The following is a 26,588-nucleotide window of genomic DNA, read 5'->3' on the forward strand; positions in this document are numbered from 1 at the left end:
CTCGCGTGATTATCTTAACTGTACCTTACTTTTCTTGTTATCTTATTCTATATGTCTTAATGTTTCCGTTCTCTTATCTTCTAACCTCTCTTCTCTTTATCTTCTAACTTCTCTTCTCTTTATCTTCTAACTTCTCGTCCCTGTATCTTCAGTACGTCTCTAACTGATTCTTTATATTTGAGCTCTAATTAGAGCCCCGACCAAGAGACCTCTACCAGACTAAAGCCCGAGCCTAGTACCGTTCTTTGTGTAACCTCTAATCTGTCATTAAAGAGGGTACAACTGTAGGTGGTCATTTGTACCATAGTTAGAGCGAAAACCAGCCTGTTCTCTTGGCTGATACAGTTCAAGTTTTGTTTCCAATCGATTGGTTATTATTCTGGTGTACATGTTATTATGTTTGCTAGAAATATCTTATCGGTATATTATAAAAAAACAGTGATTTTTTGTCGCTGTATATCTACTACCTGATGCTGTTTCAAACATTGCTCATACTCGATTGATTGTTATTGTTATCATTAATTGTAATTGTGTTAGCCTATTATTTATTCATTATTTTTATTTGTGTATTTAATATAAACCACAATAAAAATTAAAATACTTTAATCAAATAATGCATTACTCAGATTTATTAAAGAATGTAATATTTGTTATGAATTAAATTAGCTATTTGCTGTCAGTTTATGATCAAGCGGAAGCAGGAATTTTTGCGGTTTGGTATACATTTCATGATAACGAACCTCAAGCTGACATAATGTCCTTATTGTTATTTCAGTCTGCTATAATCAACCTACGGATGCATAACCGCTAATGGTGTATTTTTATTTTTTTTATTAGGAATATACCCGTACAATAATTTCAGTATTTCACAAGTTTTTAAATTGAAGGTATTGTTTTAAATATGAAAGTTTTTCAATTATGAATAACAGGTAATTAAAAAGTTTTTTTACTTTTTTGTCTGGTGTTCTCTCACATCTTAGTTGTTAATCTGGCGTAACCTTTATTTTCTAGAACTTCTGTTATTTTTTGACATTCTGATAATGGATTATTAATATGATCAATGATTTAGCGATCTAGCTCGACTTCATTTACAGACCAACTTTATTGTAATCTTGTTCAAAATTAACTATTCTCTGGGCATTAATAATAAGTGCTGACATTAATATAGGGACAGATACGGTACCCAGATACAGTTCTAAAGTCTCTTTCTAGGTGAACGTTTACCTACGAGAGGAATGGGACAGAGGAAACACATAATCCAGGCTCTAGGAATATACCTGGTATACAGAAGATAAAATTGATAAACAGACGGGTCTAAAATAGTAGAAGGATCGGGTGTAGGAATCTACAGTAGTGGTGGAAATGTAAATAGTTCTATTCGATCAGGAAAATATACCTATTTACCTAAATACTAAATATTTTAGGCAGAAGTTTATGAAATCTTGCATTGTGCAAGAGAAATTAACATGGGGGCTTTCGAACTGGAATAGGATCAATATATGTCAGCTACAAAATATTTCGGTCCAGAGCAGTTGTGTATAGGCCAAAAAGTACTGTCTACTACCAGAAAAAGCCTGGAACGAATTAAACAGACCGCTAAAAGGACTGAAGTACTACATAAAACTAGCAAGAATTAGCTCAAAATTATAACACACTTTCTTCCAATGAGACTGTTTTATGAAGACTTGCAGACTATGTAGCTAGTAGAGAACCTGAAAAATTTAACCATATTTTATGACTGCGAGGCTGCTCATTCTGAAATCTGTAATGAAGATTATAAATAAATGTATGGTGAACAATAAGCCAATTAATAAATATAAGGTTGAATGCTCGAATAAATGAACTTTGATCAGATAAAAGGCATATATCGAGCACAGTTTAATTAAATCTTGCCCAAGTACTTTCGATCCCTAGATCATCTTCAGGGGCATCTGAAATAAGCCAAGAAACGTTTTTTATAACCAAAGAAATTGATTAACTTCGATAAAAACTCGAAGTTTTACGGTTGAAAAAAGGTTTTTTATATGATTAACGTTTATAGACTTACTTCGTCAATTGTGGCCTATCCGGCAAGAACAAGATGTCATAAACATATAATTGTACATTACACTACACTACAAATAGACAAACAAACACTTTAAAATAATTTAAGGAGGGCTACATTGCTTGAAGAAGTCGGAGACAGAATGGCTCCTGATCTAACGGAAATGTTGGGGTGACATGTGACAAATGACAACTTGGATGAGCAGTCACAATCATAGATATGTGATCTGCACCTTTTACAATTCTATGAAACTAAGTATTGACCAAAGGTCCAACTGACACTACTATAGGAGGTCACTGATGAAATATAAAATTATATAGAATATTTTTAAGTAGATTGAATAATCCAGATCTCACACTCAAACATGTCTGTAATAATTAAGGTGTTAGTTTGAGAGCAACTGAAATAGACGAAAAGTAAGAATGCAAGAAGCAGACTAAACAATATGTTAAACAGTGGGTGGTTGACTACAATAAAATGGTCTACCAAGCACTATCTGTAATATAGAAAGGAAGAGATCTGACTATGTAATTAAAATACTAATAATTGAAAATCAAAATGGAAAGCAAAATATATAAATGGGGTGTAATCCAAGTAGTTCAGTTGAACCCACAGTCAATGGTATAACTATAAAATTACTATGGATGTGCTCAGTGCAGGAAGTCTAAACAGTCGAGCTGGGTCCCCCACGAGGTGAAGCTGTAATAAAGTTTTTAAAAATAGGTTTAAATTTAGTACAATTTAAATTAATTTGAGTATTAAGACAGTGAGAGTTTTCATTCGTTTCCCTTGTAATCTCCAAATCTTCCAATAAATCCAACTCCATATAGTTTTTCTTTCTACTAATGTCATGTAAGATAGATGAACCAGTGTTGATGTTAAAATTGTGTTTACTGGATAATAAGTGTTGACCAAAACTTGAAGAGTTTGGTCTTTTCAAATGTTCTGAAACTCTAGTGGATAACTTTCTAATGGTTCTACCTACATAAGAGGCATCACAATCATCACATTTTAATTTGTAAATACCACTTTTGTCAAGTGTGTTCATCCTATCTTTGGTGTTGATTAAGAAGGAACCTAAGGTGTTGTGTGACTTGAAGGAAATTTTGATGTTATCGATTGTAGAAGTAAAAAGTTTAGATATTTTATTGGAAATGCTGCTAATGTAGGTGAAGGAGAAATATCTGGTGTTATTTGAAGCAGTAGGTTGAAGAAAACATTGTGATGAATATGCAAGCTTTTCTGCAATTTTTAGTTTAGCTCTATTTAGAAGCTTATAGATAATGTTAGGATCATAACCATTATTGAAAGCAATTTGTTTAAGAGTGTTAAGTTCTGAATTAAAATTATCATTAGAAAGTGGAAATTTGAGTAACCTATGAATGTAACTGTTGAAAGCAGCCATTTTATGTTGGGTTGGATGATTAGATGTATCATGTATAACATGATCTGTTTGGGTAGGTTTTCTGTAAATATTGTACTCTAAAGAATCTTTATTACGGGAAATAGTCATATCCAAGAAGTTCAACTTTTTATCAGATTCTGGTTCCAGAGTAAAAGAGATGTTGGGATGGAGGTTATTAAGATCATCCAGAATCTGTAAAGCATCATCTTGGGTTCCCTGTATGAGAGCTATACAATCATCAACATACCTTGACCAAAAAACTATTTTGTTGTTGTTGTTAACAAACTTCTGTTCTAAGCTGTCTAAGAAAATGTCAGCCAGAAAAGGTGATAGTGGAGATCCCATTGCTAAACCTGTTGGTTGTTTGTATATTTTTTGATTGAATTGAAAGAAGTCCTGATCCAGACAGAATTTAAGTATAGTTAAGATAGCATCTTTGTCTTTTGCTGATATGTTGCAATTGTCTAGAAGATTGTGTACTAAAGGTAATGTTTCATCTCTTGGTACAGAAGTAAACAGATTGGAAACATCAAAAGAAACTAAATAAAAACCCTCTTCTATCCTAATGTTATTTAACCGTTCTATTAGATCTAAAGAATTTTTGATGGAGAACTTAGGTTTAAAATTAGTGATAGACTGAATTGTGTTGTAAATAAACTCTGATAAAATAGAAACTGGAGTATTACAAAAACTTACTACCGGCCTTATGGGACAATTGTGTTTATGGATTTTAGGAAGTCCATATAACCTAGGTGTTATAGGATTAGATACAATTAACTTTCTGTTGTTATATTTAGTAATAGTATCATTAAACAATTTGACCATTGCTTTTGTTTTATTAATAAAGGTGTTAAGTGGATTTTTTTCCAAAACTACAAAACTGTTATCTGAAAGAAAAGATTCTACTTTCTCTATGTATTGAATTTGTTCTAAGATTACAACACAATTACCCTTATCAGCCTTGCTGAGTACAAGAGAATCTCTATCAATTTTTTGTTTAATTGATTTTAGCAAATCCTTTTGTTTTTTAAAATTATGGTGATTTCTATGAAAATTGCGTTTGTACTTACATTGTAAGTACAAACGCAATTTTTTTTTTTTTTGTTACTTCAACAACAACAATGTAAGTACAAACGCAATTTTCATAGAAATCACCATAATTTTAAAAAACAAAAGGATTTGCTAAAATCAATTAAACAAAAAATTGATAGAGATTCTCTTGTACTCAGCAAGGCTGATAAGGGTAATTGTGTTGTAATCTTAGAACAAATTCAATACATAGAGAAAGTAGAATCTTTTCTTTCAGATAACAGTTTTGTAGTTTTGGAAAAAAATCCACTTAACACCTTTATTAATAAAACAAAAGCAATGGTCAAATTGTTTAATGATACTATTACTAAATATAACAACAGAAAGTTAATTGTATCTAATCCTATAACACCTAGGTTATATGGACTTCCTAAAATCCATAAACACAATTGTCCCATAAGGCCGGTAGTAAGTTTTTGTAATACTCCAGTTTCTATTTTATCAGAGTTTATTTACAACACAATTCAGTCTATCACTAATTTTAAACCTAAGTTCTCCATCAAAAATTCTTTAGATCTAATAGAACGGTTAAATAACATTAGGATAGAAGAGGGTTTTTATTTAGTTTCTTTTGATGTTTCCAATCTGTTTACTTCTGTACCAAGAGATGAAACATTACCTTTAGTACACAATCTTCTAGACAATTGCAACATATCAGCAAAAGACAAAGATGCTATCTTAACTATACTTAAATTCTGTCTGGATCAGGACTTCTTTCAATTCAATCAAAAAATATACAAACAACCAACAGGTTTAGCAATGGGATCTCCACTATCACCTTTTCTGGCTGACATTTTCTTAGACAGCTTAGAACAGAAGTTTGTTAACAACAACAACAAAATAGTTTTTTGGTCAAGGTATGTTGATGATTGTATAGCTCTCATACAGGGAACCCAAGATGATGCTTTACAGATTCTGGATGATCTTAATAACCTCCATCCCAACATCTCTTTTACTCTGGAACCAGAATCTGATAAAAAGTTGAACTTCTTGGATATGACTATTTCCCGTAATAAAGATTCTTTAGAGTACAATATTTACAGAAAACCTACCCAAACAGATCATGTTATACATGATACATCTAATCATCCAACCCAACATAAAATGGCTGCTTTCAACAGTTACATTCATAGGTTACTCAAATTTCCACTTTCTAATGATAATTTTAATTCAGAACTTAACACTCTTAAACAAATTGCTTTCAATAATGGTTATGATCCTAACATTATCTATAAGCTTCTAAATAGAGCTAAACTAAAAATTGCAGAAAAGCTTGCATATTCATCACAATGTTTTCTTCAACCTACTGCTTCAAATAACACCAGATATTTCTCCTTCACCTACATTAGCAGCATTTCCAATAAAATATCTAAACTTTTTACTTCTACAATCGATAACATCAAAATTTCCTTCAAGTCACACAACACCTTAGGTTCCTTCTTAATCAACACCAAAGATAGGATGAACACACTTGACAAAAGTGGTATTTACAAATTAAAATGTGATGATTGTGATGCCTCTTATGTAGGTAGAACCATTAGAAAGTTATCCACTAGAGTTTCAGAACATTTGAAAAGACCAAACTCTTCAAGTTTTGGTCAACACTTATTATCCAGTAAACACAATTTTAACATCAACACTGGTTCATCTATCTTACATGACATTAGTAGAAAGAAAAACTATATGGAGTTGGATTTATTGGAAGATTTGGAGATTACAAGGGAAACGAATGAAAACTCTCACTGTCTTAATACTCAAATTAATTTAAATTGTACTAAATTTAAACCTATTTTTAAAAACTTTATTACAGCTTCACCTCGTGGGGGACCCAGCTCGACTGTTTAGACTTCCTGCACTGAGCACATCCATAGTAATTTTATAGTTATACCATTGACTGTGGGTTCAACTGAACTACTTGGATTACACCCCATTTATATATTTTGCTTTCCATTTTGATTTTCAATTATTAGTATTTTAATTACATAGTCAGATCTCTTCCTTTCTATATTACAGATAGTGCTTGGTAGACCATTTTATTGTAGTCAACCACCCACTGTTTAACATATTGTTTAGTCTGCTTCTTGCATTCTTACTTTTCGTCTATTTCAGTTGCTCTCAAACTAACACCTTAATTATTACAGACATGTTTGAGTGTGAGATCTGGATTATTCAATCTACTTAAAAATATTCTATATAATTTTATATTTCATCAGTGACCTCCTATAGTAGTGTCAGTTGGACCTTTGGTCAATACTTAGTTTCATAGAATTGTAAAAGGTGCAGATCACATATCTATGATTGTGACTGCTCATCCAAGTTGTCATTTGTCACATGTCACCCCAACATTTCCGTTAGATCAGGAGCCATTCTGTCTCCGACTTCTTCAAGCAATGTAGCCCTCCTTAAATTATTTTAAAGTGTTTGTTTGTCTATTTGTAGTGTAGTGTAATGTACAATTATATGTTTATGACATCTTGTTCTTGCCGGATAGGCCACAATTGACGAAGTAAGTCTATAAACGTTAATCATATAAAAAACCTTTTTTCAACCGTAAAACTTCGAGTTTTTATCGAAGTTAATCAATTTCTTTGGTTATAAAAAACGTTTCTTGGCTTATTTCAGATGCCCCTGAAGATGATCTAGGGATCGAAAGTACTTGGGCAAGATTTAATTAAACTGTGCTCGATATATGCCTTTTATCTGATCAAAATAAGCCAATTATTTAGCCAAGTATTTATCACTATCGTCTTCAGCTAGAATGGCGTGGTCGTCAGCGAAATGTATTGTGAATCTTCAATTTGGGATGCCCATATTGCAGCACTTTCTTTTCCACACTGAAAGCAATTCATTAAGATATATTTAAAGATTATAGGTGCTATACAGCAGCTTTGCTTTAGAATCTTACTAATAGCTGCTTTAGAGAAAATATGCTGTTCATACCGGATCTGCTTACAATAAAGTCATTTTGGTCTTCTACATCTATCATCTCTTTTTCAATTTTATATTTTATTATTTTTCCAGAGTCTTTAGAGTGAATTTATGACATTTTGGCACCCTGTACATTGAACAATTTTATCTCTTTTTTGTAGCTGTTGTTAATATGTGCTTTTGTCCTCTCTAGAGGTAAGTCATATCCTTTATAGAATAAGGTGAAAACATACGCTAGTTATTCCCGTAATAGTGGGCTGTGTTTTACTAATTTGTTTGCTATACCTTGTGGTCCTTATGCTTTTCCATTTTTTAGAATTCGTATTGGGTCTTCGACTTTTCGTACTATTATTTCATTATCTTCATCGTATTCCAATGTATATGTTGTTTTAATGATGTTAGTGAATTGCAGTCTTGTTTCATTCAGCAGTTGTAAGTAATGTTCGATCCAAGATTTTCTTTTGTTAAATCTATTCTACTTGCTTCTATTTTGTTTGTTCTCAGGTTTTTTACCCTTGTTCGGGTCTTCCCGGTGCTTCTCCAGATCTTGTTGACCCTATATATTTTTTTAACCCTTCGCATTTACTTTTCCAGGAAATATTTTTTGTTATAGTTATTAGATTTTTTACTTTTCTGTTTGATCTTGCATATGTTCGTCTATCATCTAGCTCATTTGTTTGCAGCCATTTTTGATATGCGTGGTTCTTGTTATGTACTGCTTTAGCGATGTCATTTGTACACCACAATATAGTATCCTTTTTTCCTTGAAACCGTTCGAGCACTTCATAATCTGCTTCATTGATTTTATTTATTATCTCTTGGTAACTATTCTGGGTCGAGGAGTAGATCAGGTTTGTTAATTTTTGGCTAAGCCGTAACTTAGATCGTACTCTTCTCCGATAACTTAGATCGAACTTAGCCGTAACTTAGTCGATACTGCAGCTAATATTTTGATATTTACCATATAGTGGTCAGTTCCGCACTCCGGTCCTCTTACTTAATACTTTTAAGTCTTATACTTTCAGTATAATCTTCTACTATTAATTTTTTCTTAGTTTTCGAATTTCTGGTAAATATTGCCTCTTCCAACAAATTATTTGATCTTTTTCTCTAAACACAAGTTTTTTCATCGTGCTTCTAACAACTGTTAAGTCTAATTCCTTAAAAATGTCCCACAATTTGTCTCTTGTAAGGTTTAGTAGAGTTTTTTCACTATTAATGTCTGCTAAAAGTTTGTCAAAGATCTTATTAAATTATTTGTTTTACAATATCGTCTATTTGCTTAGGTTTTCTTCCTGTAGACTTTTTCCATGCTTTTGTAATAGTTTTTTAATTTTGTTGTTTCAAAAGTCTACCTGCCTCAAAACATTCTTCCATCCTTCTCTGTCGAATGTCTGTCTTCTCCGTGTCCTTACTCCAATCTCCATTAAATCGTCCGGCATATCGTCCAGATACCTGAGTTTATTTAGGTCGCCCCCTTCTTCTTCTTTAGACAGGCCTATTTAGCATGGTTATTTTAGAAGGACCCTTTCATCCATTCGCCTAACGTGGCCCGCCCATTGAAGGCGGTTTAATATGATGCCTTTTCTACAGACCCTGTTCGTTAACTCCGCCAATATCAATACTTTTCTTTTAAAAATTCGTAGTAACTCTTCATCTCAGGTCATCATTGCTCATGTTTCCGATCCGTAGGTGAGCACTGGGCGTATTATTGACACATGTTTCGCTCTTAGTTGAGAACCTAAGCCAAAATAACATATCTTATTTCTTTGCAGTGTTTTTTTTTGCAGTCAACCAGTGATCCTAAGTAGCAGAACTCTTCCAGCGTTTCTATAGTTTCGTACTGCACCTCTAAGATATTATGTTGCATATATTTTGTTTTCTGTGAGTCAGAAGTCCGATGTTTTCTGCGGCATTTTTAATACGTGTGAAAGCTTCAACTGCTTTATTTCGGGTTCTTCCAATGCTCACGGTATCATCAGCATATGCCATTATTTGTATACTATGGGTCTATATCATACATATTAAGTTTATTCTCGAATCTCTCATAACCTTTTATAACGCTAGATTGAACAGCGTGCATGATAGCGCATCTCCCTGGCGCAGTAGTCTGTTAGTTGTAAATGGTTTTGAAATATCCCCTTGTGCTCGCACTTTACATTCAACTTTTTCTCATTGTCATTTTAATTAATTCTACCAATCCTTTTGGTATTCCAAATTCGAGCATATCCGAAAATTATTATTGAAGTTTGTCAACAGTATCGTACGCTGCCTTAAAATCTACGAAGATGTAATGGCAGTCTATGTCGTACTCCGTCGTTTTTTCTAATATTTTTCTGATGGATGATATGTGATCAATGATAGATAAGTGTTTTAAAAAGCCTGTTTGGTACGATTCTACTATATTGTCAGTATACTGTGCCAATCGTTTGTTAAGTATCAAGGACAACATTTTGTATGCCGTATTAAGAAGGAAAATCTCTCTAAAGTTGGAACAGTCAAGCACGTTTTCTTTTTTTGTGTATAGGGCATATAATTCCAGTATTCCAATCTTCTGGTAAAGCGCATTCTTGCCATACCTGTATTAATAGTTTGTGAACGAGGGTTACAAATGTTTGACGGCCACGTTTAAATATTTCTGCGAGTAGGTTATCTGCTCCGGGTGACTTGTTTCTGGCTAGAGACTAAATTGCTTTATTTATTTCTTCCAAAGTTAATCGTTGGTAGCTCAGTTTGCTCCTGTTCTAGTTCTAGTTCTATATCATCTCCACCTTCAGTTCTACTTTCTCCATTAAGTAGCGTACTAAAGTGTTCGTGCCACCTTTTCAGTACTTCTACTTGGTCGTTCAGAAGGATTCCATTATGATTCCATTATTGGTTCGCTTGTGGCTTGCAAACTTTTCTTTTTGTGGCAACCTGTTTGTAAAATTTCCTGTGTTGGTGTTCTCTATTTAATTTTTCCATTTCTTCGAACTCTTTATTGATTTGTTGCCGCTTATTCTGTTTGTGCTTTTGTTTTTCTTCTCTTCTCTTTACTCGATATTCTTCAATATTGCTCTTTGTCCTTCTGTTGATCATTTTCAGATATGCGTCATTCGTCTCTTTGGTTACTCGTTTACATTTGGGTACCTCACCCAACACATCATCTGCCGTCTTCTGCAGCGTGGTTTTTATAAACTCCCCATTTTTTGTAAAATTCAGTGGGATCTTCTTCACTTCTGGGATGTTCTGATAGTTTACGATCTAAGCATATTTGAAAATTTCTTACGACGTCAGTACACTTTAATTTATCAACATTATATTTTTATATATTTGAATTATAAATTCCTCCACCTCAAGCTTTTCTCCGTTGTAAGGATGTAGTGGTGTAATGTAATCTGTTTGACTATTTCTGTCCAATTATCTCTCTACTGTGCGTGTTATTTTGCTTCGGAGAATGAGTAACCAGTTATCTCCTTTATTTGGTCCGCCCATCGTACTTTAGATCTTCCTCTAGATCTTTACCCGCTACGTTACCTTCAACTATCATTCTCTCCATACCTTCTCTTCTTCTAGTTATATGTCCAAAATATCTCAGTATATTTTGCTTGATAGTTGTGATGAGTCTAGTTTTTATGTTAAGTACTGCTACAAAGAAGGATAGGTCTCACATTGGTAGATTGAATAACATTTTCAAGTCTGTTATCCTAGTTTGTTTAAAAAGAAAAGTTTTTAACCAGTGCGTTTTACCGGTTCTTACATATGGTGCAGAAACACTGACTCTGACAAAAAGAACAATAGATAAAATTAGAGTTACACAACGTGCTATGGAAAGATCAATATTAGGTATTACCATCAGAGATAAAGTACCAAACCTAGAAATAAGAAGAAGAACAGGAGTCACAGATGCAGTGGAAAAAATAGCCATGGCTAAATGGGCTTGGGCCGGACATGTTGCCAGATTAACAGATGATAGATTGACCAGAAAGATTCTGGAATGGCGACCAAGGCAAGAGGCATATCGAAGCAGAGGACGACCACCGACTAGATGGACGGATGATATCAAGCGCGTCACCACAAACTGGATGCAAGAAGCACAAGATAGGAATAGGTGGAAAATTTTACGGGAGGCCGACGTTCAGCAGTGGACAAATATAGGCTAACTGATAAAGTAATTAAATTACCTGACCAATTCGTAATCTGCTATGATTCTTATTTCTGCCTGGTTGTTTCTGATTCTGTCGATGATCATTACTTTGGTTTTCTGCACATTTATTTTCAAACCATATTCCGTACTAACCGTACCTAGTCTATTCAAAATTTGTTCCAGTTCTTCTGGTGATGACTCCAAAATGAGTCCGCTAGATGCAAAACTTTGTATTTACTGTATAAGTCAAACCGAGTTATTTGCAAAAAACTGATAAATTTAGCAAAAAACCTTAGACATAATAAATGGCACTTTTTTGTGATAGATAAATGCTTTATTAGGTAAAATATAATGATTTTTTTCTTAGAAAAGTTATTGGGTTTGCTAGAAAAGGAAGAAAAATTTGAAAATACCGAGTTTTGCAAGTGAACTATGTAAATACAGATTTATGCAACTGACATTTGCAAATACATGATAATAATCAACCATTAACGATATTAGTGGTTGTTATATTAGTCTGTTTTCTAAACCTAGTGTGTTAGGAATAAGGAAGAAAGCATGTGGAAGTAAACTTTTAGTGAAGTTTATTTTTATCCAAAGTACAAAAGGTATTACAAATTATAATATGTATATATTTATATTAATTCCTAAACTCTAAGTTCCTCTGGGTCCTCATCATCAATATGATCATTTTCTGCAGCACTCTCGTTATTATTTGCTTGTACGCCAGTATCTATAATTTTATAAAATTTGAGATCCGGCTGGTCTCTCCAATTTTCACCAAAATGGTTTCTAAGGAGAGTGCCTATGGACGATTTATCTCCTTTCATTGAACATCCAATCTGTTGTAACTTTGGTTTCAATAAAGAAATCTTTTTCACTTTTCGTATTATAGACTTGCTGAACCCTATGTCAGAACGATAAAATATTTCCCCCCTTACCGTAGCCATATAATCTTTGTCCTTAGAAAATATAAATCGTTTCGTTGCATTACATTTAAAATGCCACTGGGAAGGTTTTTTAACAACAACGTCACTCGTCTTTCTCCAGTCTGATATCTGCCAGTCTTTACCAAGTCTCAGCACCTTTGAGTGTTTTCCAATTATGTCTTCATATTCTTTTCTGTTTATTACAACGTTCTTCTTTTTTATCTTCCTTTCTATCATACCGAAAATCCTATCTGGTAGCAAAAAGGAATGACCAACAACAGGAAACGTAAACTCCACTTCCTTGATGTGACCAGGTGCTTCATAAACCAACCAGTAGATTATCATAGACATCATCGTACTATTTTTGTTCTGTCCACCACATCCATAAGCAAATAGGTGAACTTTTTCGATTTGATTTTTAAAGTTGAATTTTATGAGAGTATCATGTACAGCAGAGGCAACAGCATTTGAATCTTTTGGATGTTCAAACTCCAGCCACACATATGACGTCACATTTGCAGAAGAAAGATGGGATTTCGAATTTCCAGCCACGATGGTGAAATTATAAAAATTTATTTGCTGTGAGAAATAAGCCGCCTGGTCGGGAAGCTTTGGCAAAGAAAGATTTTTTTGACAATCAAAAGAAAATATTTGTATGTTATGATTTGATTCATTTTTTAACAAAGAATAAAAGGCTTTAGCTCTTAACGTATGAACTCTCTGCTCTGTTATAACCTTTAACTTTTCTTCTTCTGAATTTTCTTTTCTCAAAATTTCCTTCGCTCTGAGACATGCAGAACAAGCATCTACTAAGGGAGTGCCGAATGATATGTTGTAGTGTTCATTAACGTATGTTCGGAAATATGATAACTTTACGGAATGATGTATGACGTTGACAATACATTCTGTAAAGCTTTGTAAAATTCAGATCACATGGTAAATACAATCTACTCGATCGTCCTCTATTATAATGACTCTCTGCACCGTTCAAACGCCCCATAAATGTTTGGATAGATAATTTTATTGGATCAAATCTACCTTTTGTTGTATCTCCCCCTCTTCTCTCTTTTGGTATTTCACCCCGGATAACAAACGTTCTTACAACACGCTCTATTCTTTCAGAACTTAAATGAGTTATTCCAAGAAATGCTGTCTTGCATACTCTTAAAAGTCCACCCTCTACTGTAGGAACAAAATATTTAATTGAAATTCCATGTAGGTTTGTACCTGATCTCTTGGGCTTTTGACCTTCACAAAATTTCAGCAAAAAAATATCTTGTTTTATTTTGTCAGTTGTTGAATACAGATTATTATGGAAACGCTGAATGTCTCGCATCTTTAAATCTATACAACAATACACTTTCTTTGTATGGTTACAGGTGGGAAAACCGGGTAAATCCTTAGGTTTATGCCTAAAAATATTGACAATAAGTCTCAAACCTATCTAGTTAATTGTAGACACCTCTTACCTCTTAAGTTTCATTACATTTCGTTTCCATTTTTCTGTTTGTACAACTCGTTTTCTCCCTTTTCCTTTTTCACAAGGTCTAATATGCACATGAAGATCCATAATGTTAATTATTTGCAATAAACTTGGTGTTTTTAGTGCTCAAATAACAAACAGTGAAACCGGTAATGGCGAATGATGGAATAATTGACATGTGCACATGAGACGTGTCATGTGACTCAAACAATGTAAGCGATTAGCCAATTGCAATTACACAGTTATGCAACTGGAATAGGCTGACAAATACAGAGTTTTGCGTCTGATTCAAGATTTCTAATGCCTTTGTCTTAGTAAATACCTTACTTTGCTGCTGAATTTCTACATCAGCAGATAGCTATAACATGTGACAAATAACTGTCAGCTAAAACTCAATTTTTACAATTTTTGCAAATACAGAGTTTTGCATCTAGCGGACTCAAATAACAGTGTCATCAGCATAACGTAGGTTTTTGATTTTTCTTCCTCCTATCGTTGCTCCACCTTGCCATTCCTATGTAGTATAATTTGTCAATCTAAAAAATGAAAAGAGATCAATTTACCAAGTATCAGCGTTTTGCCATTTTTCTACGATTTTTAGTACTGTCTTCTTAGTTGTCGTAAAATATTAACATCATACCATGAAATCATAAAGCAAATGTTAAATATTATAGATAAAACCATAAAATAAAAAACATTACCGAGTAATCGTTTTCCTTTCTTTTTTTTTTTCTTTTAATATGTACATAAAAGACTCGTCAAAGCACTGTTGTTGATGTTAATAAATTCACACATTTTAAACAATTAAAATTAAGTTTTATAAACGATACTACATTTTTAAATAATATTGCTATTACTTATTTTTAATATCCAATTTTTTAATTATCGTTTTGATGTTATATTCTTATAACATCTTAGTTTTTAGTTACCATATAATGAAAATAGTCTATAATATGTATATTTTTTGTTTCAGGTAAGCCAATCCTCGTCTTTTATCAAAAACATCTAGTAAGTATTAAAACCATATAATGATCTGTAACAAAAAGAAAATACAATATTAAGTATTAAAACATTTTATTTATAATTACTATTTTTATTGGAAATGAGCCACAATTTAAGTTTAGAATAAGTTTATTTTTGACGTTTCGATTTCCACTTCGGAAATCGTTCTTAAAATACAAAACATTAATAAATTAAACAAATTTTGTTTCTATGTTACTTGGAGAAGAAAGAAAAATTCTTCTAATAATTTATTTTTATTTGACTCATTCATATTCATATTGACAATTCAGACATATATTATACATTTTAAAGTAAACGGCTTTAAACTGATATTGCCAATATTGTTGAGTTGCGTTCCTTGGACGACTTTATCATAAGATAGTTCATTCGATTACATTAAATCAACTTGAACTTGAGAATACCCGTTAGGAAACTCATAGCATGTAATTTGTCTTTAAAAAGACAACCACATTTAATGATGACAGTAAAATTATTCTGTTAGTGATTCTATAGAAAATCATGAGGAAAAAACCAGGAAAAAAACCTCATAATTCTATCCCGACATGGTAAGTATTTGGTCTTACATTTAATTTCCTCTCAATAAACACCAAACTCTGATTTTATATGTATGTTATTTATTAACATAAATGATGTATTCTCGATATGTTATTGACTTAATAATAGTGGTATTTTCTTATTATTGATTTACTCCTTTAGTATGGGTAACCAAATCCTACTGCATCGTTCCGATTCTTTGATTTTTCTCTGTTTCTTTAGGACTATATCTACTCAGGTAGGTATCTTTCCATTGAACCCTATGCTCCTTTTCCCATGCGTGTTTACATATTTGAGATCTATCAAATTCTCTATTTTTAATATAAGATTGACTTTTGACTAATTTAATGGTCTTGATGTTTCACCTACATAAAAATGATCGCATTCACAATGTGTTTTATAAATACAATTCTTTGTTCTTTCTTGTTCATTGTTATATACACGGAAGACTATACAAAAAAATAGGAGAAGATATAGATGACACCCAGTTTGACTTCAGAGAAGGACTAGGAACGAGGGGGGCCCTGTTCGCTTTTAACGTTCTCGCGCAAAGACGACTAGATATGAACCAGGATCTCTATGTCTGCTTTATAGATTATCAAAAGGCTTTTGATAGAGTACAACATCAGAAACTCGTAAAACTGTTAAAAGAAAAGAATGTGGATAGTCGAGATATACGCGTTATTTCAATCTGTACTGGAATCAAAAAGCAAAGGTTAGAATCGAAAATGTCGAAACAGAAACAATGGAAATCAAAAGAGGTGTTAGACAGGGTTGCGTGCTGTCCCCATTGTTATTCAATCTGTACAGCGAAGCTATTTTTAAGAAAGCAATATCAGAGGAACAACAGGGTATATCAATAAACGGAAAAATCTTAAACAACATAAGATTCGCAGACGACACCGCTGTTTTTGCAGACAGTCTAGAATCATTGCAACGCTTAGTAAATAGATTACATTAAGTCAGTATCAAATATGGACTACAAATGAACGTTAAGAAAACCAAGTTCATAATTATTTCTAAGCAACATACAGTAGGAAAGCTAGATATCGAGGGAAAACAAGTAGAAAGAGTGAATAACTACAAATATCTGAGAACCTGGGTAAATGAAAACAATGAGCAAGGTAGAGAAATAAGGACACGCATTGAAATTGCAAGACAAGCATTTATAAAAATGAAAACAATGTTTGTTAATCGAGACCTTCCTCTGGATCTGAGGATAAGAGCCTTAAGATGCTACGTGTTCTCGACTTTGTTGTATGGAATGGAAAGCTGGACACTAAAAGTTGATAATATAAAGAAGTTGGAATCATTTGAGATGTGGTGCTATAGAAGGATTTTGAAAATACCATGCACCCAACGAGTTACAAATGCAGAAGTGTTAAGAAGGCTACAAAAGGATTGCGAGGTCATAAAGCACATCAAAACAAGAAAGCTGGAATATTTAGGCCACATTACCAGAGGTGCGAAATATGAGATATTAAGGGTCATAATGCAAGGTAAAATCAAGGGTAAAAGATCCATAGGAAGACGAAGAATTTCGTGGCTGAGAAACCTAAGAGAATGGTATAGTTGCAGCTCAGTAGATCCTTTTAGAGCAGCCGCCAATAAGGTACGGATAGCTGTGATGATAGCCAACCTCCGATAGGAGAAGGAACTACAAGAAGAAGAAGTTCATTGTTAGGTTTAGTCTTAAATAAAATAGATCTCAATGTGTTTGTTGTTTTGAATGCTTTAACAATCCTAAGAGCTTTTCCTTTAATAACCCTAAATACAACAGTTTTTTCAAATTTGGTAGATTTTATGGCTTATTGAATAGAATTTATTTCTAAGGAATAGCCGGAACGACCTCAAAGACCTAAATTAAAACAGTTCTAGAGTGTGCTTAAATTCTACCTGAGAATATTAATAGTATCATGGATTAACCACTAATGAAAAAGTAGTAGAGAGATTGGCGACAAAAAGACAAGTGATCGATGATATCTAAAATAGGAATAGTGCAATAGTTAAGCGAAATCATTGAAGACGTACAAAATATATGTTTCTGCAGCAGATAATTTAAAAAAAATGTTGCGTGAGACTAAACACATAACCAGCGTAATTTAAGAGCTTGAAATGACGATTGAGTATTTATAAAAGACGAGGTAAAGGAAGCTGAAAAGTTCTATGAGACCAAATGACTTCTTTATATTACCTATTTAATAATTAAATTATTTCTTTAAAGAAATTATATATGTATTAAGAATATGACAAAGACAAAATACGTTATCAGAATAAAAAGTAGTTCGTACAACGTACCTGAAACTGGACTTAAGAGATTAAGCTGGTTAGGTGTTCTATTTTTTCGACAATATTATGCTCCGTGTAGGTATGGACCATCAACGTAGCAACTATTCAGAAACGGTAAGCATTCGAATTATTGGTGTATAGTGGGCGAGAATTCCGAAGAGATCCCGATCACAGTAAGCAGCAAACGACGAAGTCGTGCGATTAATGAATATGTTAATGAGAATTATACAAAACCATCAAAACAAAAAACCTGCAATATCTGTGAACCATTATCTGAAGAGCAATATATACTTTAAATATTATACATACAAGAAAATCTCCACGGTAGGTGAAATATATGAAGAAAGAATCCCATGCCTGCGTAACCTAGAAATATAGGTACATCAAACGCATAGGTATAAAAATCAAAACGATAATTTTCAGTTTCACAGTTTTGTGGTATAATTTTATAAAAGATTAACAATTGCATTTTAAAAAGTATTTTTAATGTCAATTTGGACATCCAAAGGGTTATATGTTCATTCAATCAACAACCTATCATTTCCAATTTTAACCACAACAAACACGCCCATCTCTAGCATTCGACGACATTAGATCTGCCACTGACTGCTGGCCCCTCGCTTGCCGATTCAGTAACAAACTTTTCAGTGTTGAAACAGACTCGGAGGAAGGAGGTTACGAGTCTTCCTCACGCGCCGATATCACACGTGCTGTCGTCTCGATCAAATCGATCTACTGTGGTATAAAGTGAACTTGATCTTTTGTTACTTGCTTGAAAAACATGTAAAAGCAATTAACGAGTTACAAAATGGTGGGAACCTAATCTGCATCTGAGAGAAACATTCTCATCCCTTATATTTAGGATTAACTTTAGTGCAAGTGTCCGGACCAAATATTTTAAAGGCTTATTGTGTGTAGTGCTGCGACTGTTTATCAATGACTTAAAACCATACAGGTTTTTATGTAGTCGTTAACTTAGTTCTTGCCGTCGATTTCTTGTGCAATATTTGTGTTGTGATATTAGTCGTAGTTTGAAGGGTTCTAGATGGGTCTGAAGATGAAATATTTTTCTTCTGGACACCGGGAATCTTACACATTGATAGTGAGAAAAAGGCACATGAAAAAAATGTAAGTAACATTCATTTGCATTGAAGTTAAAATGGTATTTATTTGTTATTATCAATAGTTGTATAGGTTTCACCGGTTTTATCAATTACGTAAGAGTTTCAACCATGTCTTAAGTACTTATTGTAAAATAAGAACTTCCATTAATCTATGGCCCAAACACTTAAAATGATGCTGAAAAGTATTTATTGTTCTATTTAAAAATCACTTATAAAAGGTACATAATTAAAAAGACCCTTTCGGGATACATCACAACAGAACGTTTCCGGGTAAAGAAGTCCAAAGTGTGTTGTTAAAGTTTAAGGATACGGTTATTTATTGTTTTTTCGTGTTTTTTCTTCATAATTTTTGAATAACTTATTTAATTTTCTAATAAGAGACAAATTTGCTTTGATTTGTTCGTCGAGGTTTTCGATTCTTTACCATTTTTATGAAGATACCATTTGAAAATTGGACCAACCAATGAGTTCAAATTTATTTGTCTATTACAAATATTTGCGATTGCATTTCTCTATGTTTATTAAAAAGTTCATGGGTTGATATTGATATAATACTTCCCTATTTTTAGCTACAATGCGAAGTTCCTCGTAGTTTTGCAGTCATGATGACCTTTGAAGTCCCAGCAGACAGCAGTTTTTATGCCCTATATTCTATATTTCTATTAGTAGTTGCTAAAATAAAGAAACAAAAATTACCAAATTAATTGTAGACTTTTGTGGTTTATGAAATAAATATTATCGAGGAACTAAGTATGTACAATCTGTTTTTTTCTTTGTATCCATATCTTCAGTTAACAGTTTTCAATGGGTAGATTTATAGCTTTTCTTTTTTTTTTTTTAATTATTCGCTTATATAACTAAGTCTCATGTACAGTGGAGGCGCAAGTGTAAAATTTGTTGGTTATCTATTAGTGTTAATGACCAAAAATCTATATTTTTCGCTATTTTAGAAAGCTTTGACGACCGAAAATCGTTGAAAACAATTCTTAAAAATTCAGGAGTTCATTTAAATTTTTGAAAAAAATTTCGGAAGACGTAAGACTTGCCAAAATAGACAGATGGATATTTTTCATTGTTTCTGACTTTGAACTCTTATGTGCTGCCCACTCATGACAACTTATCCATTGTCGCTGTAATCAAATAATTTTCTGGTTGAGTTTTTTAGTAAATAGTTTAATACCTACTTGATATACTTTAAGTTTGCGCATTTTGGAGACCCTAAGGAAATAGGTCTACAAACTTATTAGTTCACCATTATGTGAGTATTAAAACTAGGCTTATTTTCTTGTGGGTCATTCAGAATTATGCCTGTATTTTTTAATTTGTTAATTTTCATAGATTGCATTAAAGATAGCTAAGACCTTTATTTTGAATGTGAAGATTTGAAATTCGTCATTAAAAAAGCCTTTTTGTGTTCTGCTACACGTTTGTCAAAAGTTCTACCAGTTTGACCGATATAATCTTTTGGGCCGTCGCCACATTTACATTTGTATACACCACTGTGTAAGTGCTTTTTCTTTTATCTCTTGTTGTTCTTAATTTATTTGCCCTTTTTTATGTGTTTGGCTATTTTTATTAATATCTTGCCTGTGCACACACTATAAATTGAAAACCTGCTATGGCATGTTACACAGATTAATAGAAATTGTATGTCAAAAAACAACTTTGAGATAAAATAGAATATTATTAAGCAAATAGCAATAAACAATGGGTACGACGAACAAACAGTAAATAAAATTTGAAATCAAAAACTATATAAGAAAGCCCTGAAATTAGTATTTCCGCCACCAGAGAAAAAACCCAGTACCTTCTGCTCGAGCTCGATTACATATACAGGCGAGATATCAACAAAAATAGCCAAATACATAAACAAAAAAGGAATAACAGCAGCTTCTAGAACAAACATTAACTTTGACAAATATATTAAGCACTTACACAGTCGTGTATACAAACAATGTGGCGACTGCCCAAAAACTTACATCGGTCAAACTGGTAGAACTTTTAACAAACGTATAGCAGAGCATAAAATGGCTTTCAATAATACCTTCACCTCATCTTTAAGTCTTAAGCTATCTTTATTAGAATCTATGGAACTTATTACAACAATTTAAAAAAGACACACAAAATAGATCACTTGAGAAAAGCACTCTGTCGAAATAGCTATAGTGATATCTAACAAGTTAGAGCGTACTATGATGGCACACCTTAGTAGCATAGGACATGAGTTTACTTTACATAGAGAGCCTAAAGTTTATTATACCATAAAGAAATAAAAAAATGTCAATAACCAGATACATTTATTTCATACATAAATACATTTAAAACATTTGGGGCAAAAAAATTCCAAATAATTTTGAAATTGTCACTGGGTTATGACATTATCCTAACGATTATCAACTATGTCATAAAAAACTCGGTCACTAATAATTTTCTTTAATCCATTCTTTCTCGCCACCAAAAACTACACGGAAAACCACAATAAACCACTTTTTTTTCTATTATAGCTATCTGCATATCCAAACATTTCTCCTGTAAAAATCTCGATTAATTTGTACTTTGTAATATTTACCCCGGCTAGAAAATTCTGTTTTCCATTATTATTTTCGGCAACGTACCACCACCCTTTCGTTTTAGATAATTTTTTCCCCGATTGAATAGTTGAAGAACTGCTTGTCGTCTACTAAATTATAAATACCAACCATTTTCAAAAGTCTATTATAAAACACCTATATCCTATTTCAATAATATACAAATCTCCTTGCCACACAGCTCACTGTGACTGTACATTCTGTTAGTGTAACACTTTATTGGTGTTCTGCAAGTAATATATGTTGCGAGGTGTTCAAAGGTAGTTGCATCTCAGATCTAGCCGTGTGTTGTAGATAGAACGTACAAAATAGCCATATCATATCGGTTGTCTATCTAACAGTCCTATCTATTTAATCACACTTTTTAATTTTTCCAATTTTACTTTTATATCTTTGAAATTATTTTGGTTGTTCTTCAGCTCAGCAGCTCTTGTGTACCATCAGCCTACCAGTCACCCCTGTCTATGTGTATGTAGTTAGAAAATACATATTTTTTGCGCGCTCTTTTGATCACAAACGTTGTGTAGATTAGACTGTAGGCGTCTTTTCATTTCGTGCTTAATAATTTTATCAGTATTTTGTTTTAAAAAGATAACCTTTCTTATCACAAGTATCGTGTTTGTATATTTTCTTATTTTTCTTTTTCGGTTTTTCTCTTTGAATTACTTATCTGACTTCGCGATATTTTAAAACCGAATAAACTTTTCAAAAAGATTCTAATAATATTGAAAAAAAAACAAACCTACATATTAATACTTACTATAACAAAAATTTGTGAAGTAAACGATTGTAAAAGATAAAAGAATGAAGCCTCATAGGTAGAAGAAAGAGATCTAAAGCATTGTGGAGGAATAAAGTAACCTAATTCTTGTTAAAACTGGTTATGAGAGACGGAGAATGGAACCTACAAACATATGGGTTGAGCTATGGAAGTCATTGGATAAGATCTAAGAGAGTGATTATTCTTTATTTGAGAAAATAAATACATATACATTCACCTTTTATAAATACATTCATTCACCTTTAAATAAATACATTCACCTTTTATGACTACGGCACTGGGACTCTAAGGCTACGTTATCCCGAATAGAAATTGCAAAAATATTCGAAAAATTATGATTTCAGCAAAAGTAATTGAAGTACTTATGTAATTAACAGTTTACAACAGTTGTTTAAAAAGGAAACGATTTTATTGTCAATTCAGTATTTTATAAAAATGTTTAGTCCGTCGGAAGAACCTAGTATGTACGTCTCGAGGAGTTATGGGTGACAAATGTAAAAACATCTAATAAACCTATAACGAATATAAAAAACATAAAAAATTCTGGTTTGTGTAATAAGCTGGATCGGAGTGATGTAGATATAATTTGTCGTAAAATATATGCCATGTATGAGCAACAAATTTTATTTTAAAAATCCCGGGGCAAAGACTCAAAAAAGGTGACTAAAAAATAAAGTGTTGCCGTGACACGCTAAGAAAATGCCTTCTGCAAAACGGTTTAAAAGTGAAAAAATTAGTAAACGACAAGTTATTATAAAATCTGGCTATTTAAAAAGATTGAGGAATTTTTAATGAGAGTTCATAAATATAAAAAAGTAGAAGAATAAATTGTTTATCTGGATCAGACGTGATTTCATTCATACAAATGAAGTTGCAAATAAAATGATATATTGGTTTTGCGGCTCAATACACAACGAAAGCTCAATCAAAAAGTGGTAAACAATTATGATTATACACGCAGCAACAAAAAATGGTTTTATACCTAAGGCTTTAGCATTATTCTTTTGCATGTCCATCTTCTTTGCGAAGGTTGGCATTATCAATGATGTGCATACTTTCGAGACTACTGTATAAGATGGTTTTTGGTAATATTGACCATGTGCTGGGATTATTTAAACAGGAATGTATTGTCTTTACAGTCAGTAATGTTTTTTGTATGTCTTAACACGTCGGCATTGGTGATTCTGCGATTCAACCAAAGCTCAAAAGCTTATATTTTATTCATATTGTTAGTCTTTAGTATCCATGATTCTATGCCGTAGTACAGCACTGACACAATATATCGTCTATAAAATAGTTCCGGCTATGAGCACTGATCATCTCAGATTGTTAACTGGGCTTCCGTTAGTTTTAGTGACATATTCCTCCATTGCTTTATTCATAAAATCTTACGAATATTGAAAAGATTTAGCGAAAGCCGAAAACCCTGAAAATCTCCTCTCTTTATTTCTATATATTCAGTTTTGTTTTTTTATATCTATATGACTGCTTTAGCTTGATTATCCAAAGCTTACCTTTTAGCTTTATAATTCAATGCTTCGTCCGTATCATCCAAAAATATTAACGACTCCTTTGTTGACTGCCATGACGAGATCACGGCAGAATTGTTTGGGAATCATATATTTAGCCTTTCTATAAACCTATACCAAATATTACATTATCATCTATAATTCGTTATACACCTTTTTTCTCTTGATTTTTTTAAAGACTCTTCTTTTTGCCTTGGCTCAGTTTCTCAGTGAATTCAGTAATAAAGCAAATTATGCTGAATGGTTAATTTTAATTTATATGTTAATGCAAATCTTGACTTTTTGCTGTTCCTGTTAATCTTCATTACAAATTTAACGGCCACTTCAAGGGCATGATACTTGAGTAATTTCTTCAGTAAATAAGGAAGAGCTTCTTCTTAAGAACGGCGTTATTTTTTGAATTCGTTCGCAAAAATTTGTCGCGTTAATAATTTGTCGATTGAATCATTACGAGGAAAAACCGTGGAACTTCCATTATAGTTGAAAAGGCAATAATTATTACCAGCAGAAAAATGGTGATTAAGTAGGAACTCTCATTCAGAAAATTTCAAATTTAAATATCCATGACCTTACAGGCCAATAAAAACTCACCTCCATTATATGCATTATATGAAGCATTTAGGAACGCAATAGACTTCACTCCTACCGATTAAAGTGAAAATATATGAAAAATCGGTAAGATAGTTTCGAAACAAATTCAGATTTCTGCTTTAATCTGAACCTTCTATAAATGCAAGGTATAACAGACGTTGATAAAGATGTTAATAGAGACATGGGGAATCTAAAATTTGCATTCCACGACATGTCTATCAACTAAGCGGAAATCCTTAACGAATTGGTTTCTTGTACTCATACAGAGTAGATCCGAATAAAATGAAAAAGACAGCAAAGATTTGATTTCACGTACAAAGCGTCTATGTATCTGTTGATACGTATTTTGACTTAATAAGTCTCATCAGAACAGTTATTCATAGCCGTTCTTAGCATAGCGTGTTTTTCACGCCTTGTTATTTTTTGGGTTTTATAATAATGCATCTGCTGGCTTCTTTCTATGTATTTCTTTATGTATTCCAGTATTTTCCAAACCCAATTTTTTATTCTTTTTATATCTCATTATTTTCATATTTCCAACTTATTGTTATTGTAACATTATTGCGCGTTAATTTGTGTTTTACCCCAAATACTCTATCTATATACGAGGTTGCGTTCCTATTTTTCTATCTCTATTTATTAATATATGGTTTAATGTGCATATTTCTGAAGATAGCGTCATTATTATAATATAAACAGTCCTTGTTCCTACATACATAAACTAATTCCATTTTGTTTCGAGTAGATATTTGTTGTGTTAATTTTCAATCTATGCTTTTTTATTAACATTAGATAGTTAGAATAAGTACGTACTGTTCACTACAAAAGTGAAGGAAACTGAATATTTTCGAACATTGTTCAATAACAATTAGACCAAATCTCTTCCGCAAAAACTTTTATTTAAGTATGACTTCGCAAACAGAAATTGCAACGCGGTAAATGACCTAGATATCGTGTCGACATGTTTAAAGAAAACAAGCAGAAAGAGGATGTTACGTTAATAGCTGTTATAGAATTTAAATAAAAGTGTATTAAGTTGCTAAACTTTTAACAGCTGACAACAATTTTAGTCTTTAGATATAAACATCTGTATTTTCGCTTTTTTCATGTACAATAACACCAATTTTACTAATAATTTTAACTTTTACAGAATTTTGTAAACTTAATTTGGAATCAAGTAAGATTATATGAATATAGAGAAATGTTAGTGCTAAATGGGTTTTATTAATCAAGTCGAAACGCCAAGTTGTGATTTCCCTTAGATTTTATTTTCCTATTTAAAAGATATCACCACATAAAATTATCCCGATTTTTCTGACATAAAGTCAATGGCGCAACTTCAGCGCTTCTTTTCACTTCTCTGGTGAATTTAAAGACATTTTATTTCCATTTTCCGAATTTAGTTTTTAATAAAATACTGAAGCTATTGGACTCAAATGCTATAAAATTTTCTCTCCCATTTATAATTCCCATAAGCGAACAGTTTTTTATTACTTTAATAAAAGTATAAAATAATGTGTAAGGAAAATACATATCTTCCGTCGGACGCGGCTTGCAAAAAGGACAAAAGAAGAAAAATGGTTTTGATTAAAAAATTTTCCCTGGAGATGTAATTTTAATCCAACCATATTACTTACTTCTAAAAAGTCATCTATTCCCTTGACCCTGAATGAAAAATGATCTAGTTAAGTCATCAAGAAAGCTCACAAAAGCTGAATATATAATAAGAACACTTGTGAAAGTAAAGTACACACCACAAGGGCGGCTAATTTTTCTCACCATTAGACTATGCAAAAATCATTTCAAGTTCAACCACTTTAAAACCTGCGTGTGAAGGCAGGAGCAACCTGTAAACTAGATTAAGTGCATCGTTTTTATTGTGTGAACTTGGGGATGTTTCTAACGGTCAAATACGAACTTTCTAGCTAGATAATAAGATATTCGAGATGAGTGGAAAAGTGGGGACTATAATCGTTTGTATTATAAAGTATATTTGTATTCAACTGTGTAGAACTAATGGGCTTTAATACATAAAAAATAATATCTAGTTTGTTTGGAACTTGTTTAGAACTTTTAGAATGGAATTTAAAGCTATGTGTTTATTTTTATTATCTAGGCATTACAA

At 32.4% G+C, this 26,588-nt stretch overlaps 1 protein-coding gene across 2 annotated transcripts in view; it reads left to right on the forward strand.

The window, feature by feature from the left end:
- Positions 1-857: 857 nt before the first annotated feature.
- Positions 858-26,588, forward strand: part of RapGAP1 (Rap GTPase activating protein 1) — a 738,255-nt gene continuing 712,524 nt past the window's right edge. The window contains exon 1 of one of the 2 annotated variants that reach the window (XM_072520469.1): positions 858-929. In XM_072520469.1, the coding sequence (XP_072376570.1) occupies positions 919-929 (11 nt within the window). In that variant the 5' untranslated portion in view covers positions 858-918. Of the gene's footprint in view, positions 930-18,511; positions 18,979-26,588 lie in introns of those variants that run through there. The other variant, XM_072520468.1, reaches the window with a different exon arrangement.

The sequence above is a fragment of the Diabrotica undecimpunctata genome, chromosome 1 (genome assembly GCF_040954645.1).
Source record: "Diabrotica undecimpunctata isolate CICGRU chromosome 1, icDiaUnde3, whole genome shotgun sequence".
NCBI classification, from domain to species: Eukaryota; Metazoa; Arthropoda; class Insecta; order Coleoptera; family Chrysomelidae; genus Diabrotica; species Diabrotica undecimpunctata.